Raw genomic sequence first — 12,313 nt, 5'->3', positions numbered from 1 at the left:
ACTAAAAGCATCAGGGTTTCTTGCCTTCTCTTCGATCAAGATGCACCTGGTTGCCATATCAGCCTTCCATCCTCGCATCCACGGTAGATCAGTGTTCTCGCATAAGATGTCAATCAGGTTTCTGAAAGGCTTTGGAAGACTCTTTCTGCTGATCTGGGATCCAGTTCCGCAATGGGACCTCAACCTGGTCTTCTCCAGGCTCACGGGTCCGCCCTTTGGGCCTATGACTTGTTCCCTTTCTCATTTGTCATGGAAGGTTGCATTCCTTGTATCTATGACCTCGGAGAGATGTCTCTGAAATTAAAGCCCTCACTTCGGAGCCCCCATTCACAGTATTCTACAATGACAAGGTCCAGCTGCAGCCCTATCCGGCCTTCCTGCCAAACGTGGTATCGCACATCCATGTCAACCAGGATATCTTCCTTTCAGTGTTCTGTTCAAAGCCTCACATGACCAATGAGGAGAGGCAGCTGCACACTCTAGATATCAGGCGCACCCTGGCTTTCTACCTGGAGCGCATCAAGCCCTTCCACAGATGGACTCTCGCTGAGTTAGATGGGATGCCATTTGAGTAGCTCTCTGCTTTTCAGAGAATCATGTTGGTCATTTTGTTTTTCTTCCTCAGGCCTGTCTGGTGAGACTGTTGCTCTCCCCATCCCAACTTATTTTAATATGTACATGAGGCCACTAGGAGAAAATTGAAAGTGATATGATGCTGTCAATATTTGGATGACTGGCAGCTAAATCTCCTTTTTGCCCACAATAGTCATTTGTGTTTCCAGTTTTTGGCAGAAATTGAAGATTGAAGTATTCAGTTAGAGCAAGTTGGGTTGGGCTCATCACAGATGCTGGGAGGTAATGGAAAGTGTCTGGGAAGGACATCAGGAATGGTATCTGCCTCTGTATATGGAAGGGGGATATGTTAATGATTTGTCAAGAAGTTTCACTTTCTAGAGCATTAAATGTGAGTTTAAACTGACAGTAATTAATCCTTGTTTTTTAGAGATTTGAATATATTCATGGGGGGGGGGGGGAAATCTTCAAATGTTGGTATCTGCATAAAAAGTCTGTGACCTAATATCTTCATTTAAGTTTCTTCTTAAAATGAGTAGCTGTTCTTTTTTCATCTTAGAGATGGATCTGCTGTGGAAATTGTTGGCCTGTGTAAATCAACTATTCGTTGGCTGCTGGAGTTGTCAAAGAAAAAAGTGTTTCCTTATCAGGGAGTCAACATAAAAAGGCATGGTAAGCAGGCTTATCTCACAAATGTGTGGTCGGTGTAGAACCATAATAATTGAACCAGGGTCAATATTGTCTTGCAATCTGTCTACCTTGTGAACATTTTATTAAACATTATGTTTGGGGAATGGGTGTTCATAAAACTATGGATAAAACTAATTGTTGTTTTTGCATCTAAGTAGCAAAATCTATGCAAAGCCCACAAAACACACTTTTTTGTAGAGTATATAACTAAACCTCACTAGCCCAGCTTTCTGCTTCTGTAGGGTACCGATATGGTTATGAATTCACTTGTTAGTTTGAGCTGGTTATGACAGGAGTTATAAGACCTCTTAAGAGTTAAGTGAAAGATTATTTTTTAGTTGTTTGTACTGTATGCTTTTCTCACGATAGTTTCTGGGGAGAATTCAGTACATATTACTGAAACTGAATATGTAAGCTGTTTAAAACCTCTTAACAAAATAATGATTAATCTTGGGAAGCAACTATTTTAACTGTTCCTTTATGCAGTACTACAAAATACAGAAAAAACACTGCCATCAGCATCTGTCATCCTAGATATTTCAGCTTTTATTTAATCATGTAATTAATGACTAATTTTTCTTTTAAACTTTTTAATCCATGGCTTGAGTGAGACTGTGTATGATTCTGTACTTGATAAAAATTGCTTACAATTTTGATTTATAATATCTGCAGCTCCTTCCCTGATTTGCTGCCTCAGGTACCACACAAACTGGGCTCTGGGAACACAGCTATGTTTAATTTGTATGCTTCACCCTACTGTAGGTAACTTGAATCACTGACGAGCTTAAAGTGCATGCAGCTCCTGATGACCTACAAATTTATTTTAAAATTAGCCTTAATTTCCATCCACAATCTCTGGCCTGTCTGCTTGTTTAATTCATGTCAAGGCTTAGTTTCTAGAAATTGCCTACAACATAATACTACAAAAATAGAAATATTGCAGATGGAATCTAACATATGGCTTCAGTTGCCCTTCTGTTTTTTTGCCTTCTTTTGGCTGATTTCTTACAAGTAAAAGATCTTCTACAAAGCAACCAACTATATTCGTAACATGCTTTTGATAAACCACATAGTTGGGGAGAAAAGTTTTATTGGTGTTACATTCTAAGTCCCTCTAAGCTGCGCAGCAGCCTATTAAGCGCCTTGTAGGTGCTCAGGGCTGCGACAGGGAGAGATGCATCTTCCCCCAGCCCTGGACCTGCCACCGACGGGAGAGGCACCCCTCCCCCAGCCCCAACCCAGCCCCGTACCTGCTGATTGGAGTTGACATTTCAATACTGAATGAGAGATGATAGGGTGGGAGTTGGCTGCGAAGGGCCCCAAAAGTGAAAACAAGTATTTTATGTTTGATACAGTAGAGAAGAGGGACCCAGTGGAGAGATGCAAAGAGAGGGGTGACATGGTCAAAGTGACATTGAACGAAATTCAGTAGTACTTACTTCAGCAAAACTCTGTTTCCCCTTACCTCAGGAGAATCTCCAAGTGGAAGGTTGTGGCCTTGTCCGCACCTTTTGCATTGAACACTAAGCAGACCAGATAATCTATCCTTTAGTCAGTTTGCGGTGGGTACCAGACAGCACTGAAAGGCTTTAAAAGGGATATTTGTGGAGAATAGGAACACCTTTTAGCTTCATTGAACTGAGATTTTTAGAGGGACAAGGGTGGGAAAATGATAAATACTTAACCTTAAGGAGTCTCTTAAATAGTGACAGGTATCTATGCTAGTTGTTGTAAAAGAAGTAGTCTGTTGCCATGTCAAAATGTGTCCTGAAAAACTAGAGATTTATTCACAGGGCAGTTTAACAATTGTTATATATAACAGAGGCTGCTACTACTACTAAAAAACCAAGCAGATCTGATGCATTCATAGTTGGTCTGTTTAAATCACACCCCAGAGGAAGACAGACTAGGCATAAACCGATATAAAACAAGATCTTTTACATCTCATTTTTCAGCAAAAAATACAACATTTACCCCCTCCCAGCCCCTGGCCTTGGATTCACTTAGCTTTTGTCCATCTTGATGCAACAGTTTAAAAAAAACCTAAATTCTATTTAAAAACTAGTTCATAATAACAGTTTAAACACTATTTTCTGGTTAGTCTGAATGAGGCATAACCATGTGCTAGACAACAAGCTAACTAGTAGAGCCTGGTTTGACTACACCATTTCTTAAAATGACTACTCCCCATCCAGACTAGACAGGCAAAACTCTTTGGGCCTGAACCAGTATTAAGCCATGTTTAAAATCTACTCCCCTAATATTGTTTTATTCCCAATATTGATAAGATTTCAATCCACACTATCTCAGGAAAAGGGAAAAGAATTTCCCACACCAGCTTTTGAATCTAGATAACCTGGATATCCTTGAAAGCATTTTGGGGGCCATTGGCATAACCTTCAGTTTTCACTTTTATACACCTCTACCCCGATATAACGCGACCCAATATAACATGAATTTGGATATAACGCAGTAAAGCAGTGCTCCGGGGGGGAGGGGAGCTGCGCACTCCGATGGATCAAAGCAAGTTCGATATAACACGGTTTCACTTGTAACGCAGTAAGATTTTTTTGGCTCCCGAGGACAGCATTATATCAAGGTAGAGGTGTACTAATCTACACATTATAATGGCCATTCCTTATTTTATCAGCAGCCGTAGAAGTTTCTTAAGACTTCAAGTATGCAAGAGTCAGTAATATTTACAAAACTAAGGAGAGGAGTAGACTTATTGCTAGAAAACAAATCCTGTATATTAACATTTTTCAGGAAAAAAAGAAACCATCACATATGACGAGTGGAACAGGAAGATTCAAGGGCACTTTGAAAAGCTGTTCTTTGTCTCTGAGAACCCAGCAGATGCTAATGAAAAACATCCAAATCTGGTTCACAAGCGTGGCATATACAAGGACAGCTATGGAGCTTCAAGTCCTTGGTGCGATTACCAGCTCAGGCCAAATTTTACTATAGCAATGGTTGTGGTGAGTGGAAAAACATGTTCATAGTCACAGCTCCTTTAACTATTTTGATTGAATTGAACTAAACTTGAGGGGGCCCATTTGCATGGGGTAAACCAGGAGGGACCCATTGCTTGGAATACACTTGTATCTTTAATGGAGTAGTGGTTTTTTTTTTTTGTTTGTTTGTTTTTTAATAAACTTTCAGCATCAGCCCATCTAGAACCTCTTCCAAAGGACTTGCCTAATTATGTTTAGGCCTGCTAACCAATGTGTCATTAGGATAATTATAAAAAGGAACTTCCTGTATTGAAGATGCGTTTGCACGGTGCTACTGAAAATTGCCTTTTTTGTTTTGTTTAATTTCTTTATGGAATTTTTGAGGAGTCCTGATACATTTTATATCTATTATAAAGGGCTGTAGTTTTCTCCATTGAGCATATTGAAACGTAATAGAAATGTTTGAAATGCACTATGCAGTTTGTTGATTTCATAAAAAATACTAATTTTTTAAATGCAAAGTTCATTGATTAAATCTCTGTTATTCTGCCAGGCCCCTGAGATATTCAGTCCTGAGAGAGCCTGGAAAGCTCTTGAGATAGCAGAGGAAAAACTGCTTGGCCCACTGGGCATGAAAACGTTGGATCCAGAGTAAGCATATTAGAGATCATTATGTGTAGTATGCATAGTTTTAATCATGTAACCAGACTAACAGTATAAAGTTCACTTTGATATGTTTCATTCATTAAGAATACCTCAAGAAATGCACTAGCTAATTACAGTATAGAATATATTTATTTTAGTCAAGATTATTTAGCCGTTCTAAAGCCAGTTCAGATTCATTTAGTTATTTACAAAATCACAATTTTATTTACTATTTTGCTCCCATTAGAAGTTGGTCATTAAATTTTCAAAAACTTCTAATAAAACTGGCAATACAGTATTAGTATTAGTTTGAAAAAAGGCAGCACATAGAATTTTGAGCATAAGTTATGACAGAATTGTGACCAATATACTATAGTTATGGACTGAACATAGAGTTCAATAGGTCTTGCATAAACTAACAACTGAAGAATATTAATTCTATAATTATCTTGTTAGGGCCACGATATAATGGTCCTTCCTTACTGTCTCCCTTGTGCTGTGCTGAGTACCATCTAACCATGTGAATTCATATTATTTTGAGTTATTTCTCTAATGCATTGCATAAATTTTATTTAACTTGTTGCCTTGTCTAAATCCTTTACTTTCTTACAGTGATATGGTTTACTGTGGAGTATATGATAATGCCCTGGACAGTGACCACTACAATGTTGCCAAAGGTTTTAATTACCATCAGGGACCTGTAAGCTCTAAAATTCCTGAGTTTCACATTAAATTAAAGTCTGTTGATATCTGAAATTGATAGCTATTATATTATCTCTTGTATCTTTTTGTTTAGGAATGGCTCTGGCCTATTGGATATTTCCTTCGTGCAAAGTTGTACTTTTCCAGGTTAATTGGTCCAGAGATGTACGCAAAGACTGTGGTTTTGATTAAGAATGTTCTCTCTCGCCATTATGTTCATCTTGAGAGGTAGGTCATCATACAGTTAAAATATTAATCCAAACTAGTGGTGTCCAATGTCCAGTTGCATATAAAAGATATAGACACACACAAACTTTCTTCAAAAAATGTTTTTGAGCATTTAAGACCTACAAAATAAGCACCAGTGATTTGGTGTTTTATGAGTGTAAAAGTCACCACTATACAGTGTGCCATTTAAATCCTACATCAGCCTTCAAAATAGGCTAAACATTACTGCTTTTCTTTATCTGAAATATTTAATATCTGCCCTATCACAAAGTGAGAGCAATTTTAAAATCAGTCATGGAGAAGAATAAATAGAAAATATTTATTAAGAGAAAACAGAATTTGAGGTCTAAATTGCAAGACTACTTACAAAAAATGTGATGCAGAAGAAAAAATATGGATGTGTACTTTCAAAACTGCTCGAGCTATATTTTTCAACAGTCTGAGGGCTGATCACAACAGGTTAAATAATGTAAGGAAATAACCGTTAAATTGTATAAAATGGGATTACATAACTTCTGAAGTTGATTGGGTAGGTCACGTGAATGTGCCAATTAATCATTACTATAGAACTGCATTTCAGAAACTCATCACTTCACTGCACAATGGAAATATTACTGCATTAAGAAAACAGAGGCATTTACTCTCCTACAGTGCATATGGCTTTCCCTAATTTTCCCCCTGGTCTTTTATTCTCTTGTCCACTCTTTAGTCCTTCCCTGTTCTTCCTGCAATATTTTTTTCTCTATACACTTTTTCTTCTCCACTATAATTCTGAATAATTCCCATTTTCACCCCTCGCAAAGCATTTCTAGATATACAGAGATCCTTCAATATGCCACCCACCCAGTTTAATGGGTGGGATACTTGATTGGACCTGCATCATTCTGGACAGTTTTAGAATAAAATGGGGGGAGTGTTCTCCTTCCCCATGTGTGCTCTGCCACCCATTGGCCAGCCAGAGGGAGATGGGAGTTAACTGACTCCTTGTTCACCACCATTATCAATTCAAACCCTTGCATGGGGTTTCTCAAGCATCTTACTCCATTTTATTTGAACCCACTCTTCCTTCCTGTAGTTATATAGAAGCATATAGTAGTATAAGAACTGTGGGTCTGACCAATTGCCTGTGTTAGAGAGAAGGAAGCAATTTTTCACATTGGGGCCAAATTAGCTGAGGCCTAGGAAGTTTTTTTTCATAGCATCATAATGGCAGTTAGGTTACATAGGAATAGCACCTAAAAAATCTAATATTGGGAATTTGTAGGAATGGTTAATTCATCATAGTTTATGGCTAGCGTCCAGTGAAGATGAAAGGCCAAAAGGACCAGCACCATCCTCAACCTCAAAATCCAATGACCAAACAAAAAGTAGAATTGGTAGTGCCGAAACTTGTGGCCTTGGGATGTCTATGATGGGCAATCTGTAGTTTTATTTTCCTGTGTTATCATTAATGTCTAAAAGCAGCTCTCAACATTTCCTTTGGTTCTCAGATACTTTATTTCAGGGGTCGGCAACCTACGGTACGCGTGCCAAAGTTGGCATGCGAGCCGATTTTTCCTGGCACGCGGCGTGGGCTGAGCCGCCCACTCTGGAGTTCCCTGCCGGCTCCTGCGGGACCTGCCGCGGGTTCAACTCAGCACCCGCTGCTGGCCTGGGGGGAAGGAACCCCAAGCTGGCAGCGGGCTGAGACCCCGGCTGGCAGGAGCCGCTGGTGAAAACCCCAGAGTGGGGTTGGGCTGAGACGCTCAGCCCGCCCCGCTCTGGAGTTCCCGCTGCTGGCCCCTTGCCAGCCGGGTCCCGCCACTGGTCCCACTCAGCACCCGCTGCCGGCGTGGGTGAAGGAACCCCAGGCTGGCAGCGGGCTGAGACCTCAGCTAGCAGGAGCTGGGGGCAGAAACCCCAGAGTGGCGGCAGGCCAAGCCAGTCGCTGCTCTAGGGTTCTGGCTGCTGGCCCCTCGCCAGCAGGGGTTCCTACCGCGCAGCTCCACTCACCTTGCTTCCGGTTGGAGGCTCCCTTGCAGACAGGGTCCAGGCCTTCAGGCCTACCAGCCACCTACTCCACTCACCTCAGCTTCCAACCTTGGTTTCCAGCCCTTACTGAGCCTGCTTTCGGGCCTGGAGTCCCAGCAGGCCACCCTGGGATCTGCTCCTGGCCTTGGATCAGTCCTCTTCAGCCTCCCTGCTGTGGCCCACTGTCCCCAGCCTGGGACAGTGAGGGTTGCACGCCAGGCAAGAGGGGGTGCAGCTCAGCACCCCATCTTAAAATTGCTTATCTTAGACCACACTGCCTTGGACCTTGTGCCTGCCTTCTATTGCCATTTTTTTTCCCACTGAGAGTTGAAGGGAACATTTGACAAAATGGCAGCTCCTAAGAAAGCAAAGCTAGATGTTCGATCATTTCAGCCTGCTTGGACAGATGCATTTGGTTTTATTGAAAAGAAGGACAGTGCTATTTGTGCTTTCTGTTATGAAAGTGTTGTTTGTCGCACATCAAGTGTTCGACATTTTGAAACAAAGCACGAGAAAACCTTTCTTGATGAAGCAGACAAGACTGAATCAATCAAAAAGGCAGTAGCCGCCTATGAGAAGCAAAGCAGTGTTTTTAGAAGCTTAAGTGTAAGTAAAAATCAAGCTACAGAAGGAAGTTACAAGATTGCACAGTGCATTGCAAAAAACGGAAAGCCGTTTACAGATGGGGAATATATAAAAAGTTTTTCTCAGCAGTTCAGAGATTTTGTTCAATGATTTGCCAAATAAAGATACAATCATATCTAGAATAAAAGAACTGCCCGTCTCTGCTAGAACAGTTGAGAGACGCATAAGTGAAATGGCAGAAAACATTAAGGAAAAGCAGACGACTGCATTGAAAGACACAGCAGTGTTTAGTGTTGCAGTTGATGCGTGGATACAAACGATGTTCCACGTTTGGCAATTGTTGCAAGATACTTTGCTTCCGATGAAATCCAAGAGGAACTTTGTTGCCTAAAACCCCTGCATGGCACAACAAAGGGGGAAGATATACTGGAAAGTTTTGTAAACCTTTTTGAAGAACGAGGAGTTGACATCAGAAAAATATTGTGTGTGACAACAGATGGTTCTCCTGCCATGGTTGGAAAACAGAAGGGATTTGTAAAGTTACTTGAAGATCAAATTGGCCATCCGACAGTCAAATTTCACTGTATCATCCATCAAGAAAACCTGTGTGCAAAAATTTCTAATTCAGAGCTTAATAATGTGATGAATACAGTGATGCAAATTTTGAATTTCTTTATTGCTCGATCTGCTTTGACTCGCAGACAATTTCAAGCACTGCTAGAAGAGATGGACAGTGCTTATAATGACATCCCACTTCACAGCAACATTCGGTGGCTAAGTCGTGGCAAGGTTTTGGTGCGCTTTGTAAACTGTTTTGAGGCAATCAAGGCCTTTTTGTAGGAAAAAGAACAAAACTACCCCGAACTGGATGATGACTAATGGCTGTGTAAGTTCATGTTCCTAACTGATATCACTGCTCACCTGAATGAACTCAACCTCTGTCTCCAGGGTGCAGGGCAAACAGTTCTGGATCTTTATGAAGCCTGGAAAGCATTTGTTGTGAAACTAGCAGTTTTTTCTAGGGATATTCAAACTTCTACTTTCCGCTACTTTCAACACATAAAAGAGCTATCGACACGTTGCACTGTCAGTGTCGATGAGATTGGAAAGTACATGCAAGAACTGGTATCTGAATTTTCTGACAGATTTCAAGATTTCCAGCGATTTGGCCCAATGCTTTCTTTCTAATTAAATCTGAAAAGTTCAACGAAAGCGACTTGAATTTGTCTGTATTTCAGGGGATGGGTGTTGAAGATTTTGAAATGCAACTCATTCAGTTAAAAAGCTCAGAATTGTGGACATCAAAGTTTGTGGATCTGCGGAACGCACTTGAAGCTAACGAGAGAGATCATGGGGCCTCTATTCTGACCTGCTGGACGTCCCTGTCAGTGAAATTTAACTGTTTGAAGAAAACTGCATTTGCAATGCTTTCAGCATTTGGATCCACATACCTGTGTGAACAGGTATTTTCACACTTGAAATCTGTCCTCTGTCCCTCTCGGAGCCGGTTAACAACTGATCACTCAGAAGCCTGTCTGCAGCTTAAAGTATCCAAATACGTGCCAGATATTGGAAAACTCAGCAAGGAAAAGCAAGGGCAAGGATCACACTAAACTGATAAGATCTGCATTTTAATTTAATTTTAAATAAAGCTTCTGAAACATTTTGAAAACCTTGTTTACTTTACATATAACAGTAGTTTGGTTATATATTATAGACTTCTAGAGAGACCGTCTAAAAACCGTTAAAATGTATTACCGGCACGCGAAGCCTTAAATTAGAGTGTATAAATGAAGATTCGGCACACCACTGCTGAAAGGTTGCCGACCCCTGCTTTATTTCATTCAGTTAATGAAAAACTGAAGGGAGAAGTGAAAAATAGAATTTTATTTAAAATAACTAGACTTACCATTTAATTTGGAAATCTTATAACAGCTTGAAATACACTTTCATAAATAGCATGGATAAAAACACCACTCAGACTAGTAAGAACCTTATGTGCATGCACAAAATCATGCTGATTTCATTATTTCAGTCACACTGCAAGGATAACCTGTACTTCTCAGGTTATTGAAGGCTCCCCCGCCTGGAGTCTCAGGAAGCTCCTGCAACATACGCATGTTTTAGTATTACCGTGTACCTTGTCATATGTTAATGCTCTTATTTTTATTTCATTGTGTTTGGCATTTCTTCTTTTGTACACTTGGTTTAATTGACTCATACTTTTAAAACATGTTAGAAGTATAATCCTACAAGAGAAATGTTCTTTTAATTTGTTATGAAATATAGTATTAATCATATTTTACACTGGGATTTTTTAACTTTTTTATTTATTTTTTTTTGGTCAGGTCATCCTGGAAGGGGCTTCCAGAGCTGACAAATGAAAATGGGCAATATTGTCCATTCAGCTGTGAATCACAAGCCTGGTCAATTGCTGTTATCCTTGAGGTTCTTTATGACTTGTAAAAGTTGGCTTTGATTACTTGGTAAAATTTGCTATGTACTTGTATTCAAAAGGTACAAATGAACAGTTTGCTCATACTGTAGTGAAAATGTTTTGCACAGTCACTTAAATAACTATGGTCTGATTTTTTTCAAAGGTGCTTAGTATCTGTATCTCCCATTCACAGAAGAGGTATTTAAGAGTGCTGCTCAGCACTTCTGTAAATCAAGTCATTAGTATGAATATATATACACTTGATACAGAAAAGCTTATAAAGCAGCAACTTGGAGAATGTACACAAATGCATTTAAAATAGCTTTTGATTTGTACGCATACTAAATTAAACTATATCCTGTATAGCAAGATGTTAGAAGAATAGTCTAGTTCCAAATTAGAATATGAATGCCAAGTGGTTCCAAAAATCTGAGTTTAAACTCATGGGGTTCTCTTTTCCATATTTTCTCTTAGTCAGTAGATGCTATGCACGCTCATCATGGGGGAGAATAGATTGTACAGGTATAGGTAGTATGATGTGTTTTCTGCCGCAGTCATGCATTTCATAGATTGCACTTTCATTAGTGTTTTGTCCCTCTGTGATGAACTGTGTGGCTTTTCCTAACAATTTCTTCTCTTCCATGTTCAATTGAACACTCCATTAAAAAAATAAAGTTTTCACTCTTTACAGATAATGGTAGTAAATTAATATCTTCACAAACTTTAAATGAAATTTGAAGACTGTAATTCTGAGCAATGACGTGGATGTATCCTGTGTGAGATACTTTTTAGGTTATTTTTTGTGTTGTGGACCATATGGCCAAATTGTATTTCTTGAATTTAATTTGGTTTAAAATAATGTACATCTGTCAACAAATTTGTTCCACCAGTAGGAAACCGGAAGAAAGACTTTTATCATGCAATGGCCTGTACATATATCAGGTGAGGTCAAAGGATCCAGGAGCCCACAGGGTTGGGTGCTGACTTAATGATGAATTTGAAAGAATTGTAAATTTATTTCAGCCCTTGCTTCGAGTAGTCTTCTTCCCTGGGGGGTGAAATTCTGGCTCTACTGAAGTCAATTGAAAAACTCCTTTTGTCTTCAGCGGGGTCAGGGTTTCACCCCAGTTGCAGAAAGGGGGCAGTCTGATTCCAAAGTCTTCAGATGTGATGCTAATAAGAGCAAGGGTACTGACAGCTGCCTGTTGCTATTCTTCCCTTGAATGTTACTTCCATAAAAGCATTTGTTCTGTAATATATAGACACACACATACCTTTACCTGATCTCAATCCAACCTTTTCAAAAATTTGGGTACATGGATGGAGTGGGAAATGTATCCATTTGAATCTTCTGTCGGTCCCTAAAATAATGAATAGACAACAGCTAGATTGACCAGTAATGTCCTCAACATCACAGAAGGAAGTACAGCATTACATTGTAGAAGAAATGGGCTGACAATACAGATTGGAGATATCCTAGCTCCTAGAA

At 39.7% G+C, this 12,313-nt stretch overlaps 1 protein-coding gene across 3 annotated transcripts in view; it reads left to right on the top strand.

Annotated features, from left to right (window-relative positions):
• AGL (amylo-alpha-1, 6-glucosidase, 4-alpha-glucanotransferase) overlaps positions 1-11,519 on the top strand; it is a 59,591-nt gene extending 48,072 nt beyond the window's left edge. For 2 of the 3 annotated variants that reach the window (XM_034780277.1, XM_034780276.1), the window contains 6 exons: positions 1,133-1,245; positions 4,030-4,241; positions 4,771-4,868; positions 5,475-5,562; positions 5,659-5,792; positions 10,736-11,519. In XM_034780277.1, coding sequence (XP_034636168.1) covers positions 1,133-1,245; positions 4,030-4,241; positions 4,771-4,868; positions 5,475-5,562; positions 5,659-5,792; positions 10,736-10,853 — 763 coding nt within the window. In that variant the 3' untranslated portion in view covers positions 10,854-11,519. Of the gene's footprint in view, positions 1-1,132; positions 1,246-4,028; positions 4,242-4,770; positions 4,869-5,474; positions 5,563-5,658; positions 5,793-10,735 lie in introns of those variants that run through there. The other variant, XM_034780278.1, reaches the window with a different exon arrangement.
• The last annotated feature ends 794 nt before the right edge of the window (positions 11,520-12,313 follow it).

Source organism: Trachemys scripta, chromosome 8 (genome assembly GCF_013100865.1).
Source record: "Trachemys scripta elegans isolate TJP31775 chromosome 8, CAS_Tse_1.0, whole genome shotgun sequence".
Taxonomy (NCBI): Eukaryota; Metazoa; Chordata; order Testudines; family Emydidae; genus Trachemys; species Trachemys scripta.
The sequence above is the reverse complement of the archived record's forward strand: the minus strand, read 5'-3'. Positions and strand labels throughout refer to the sequence as shown.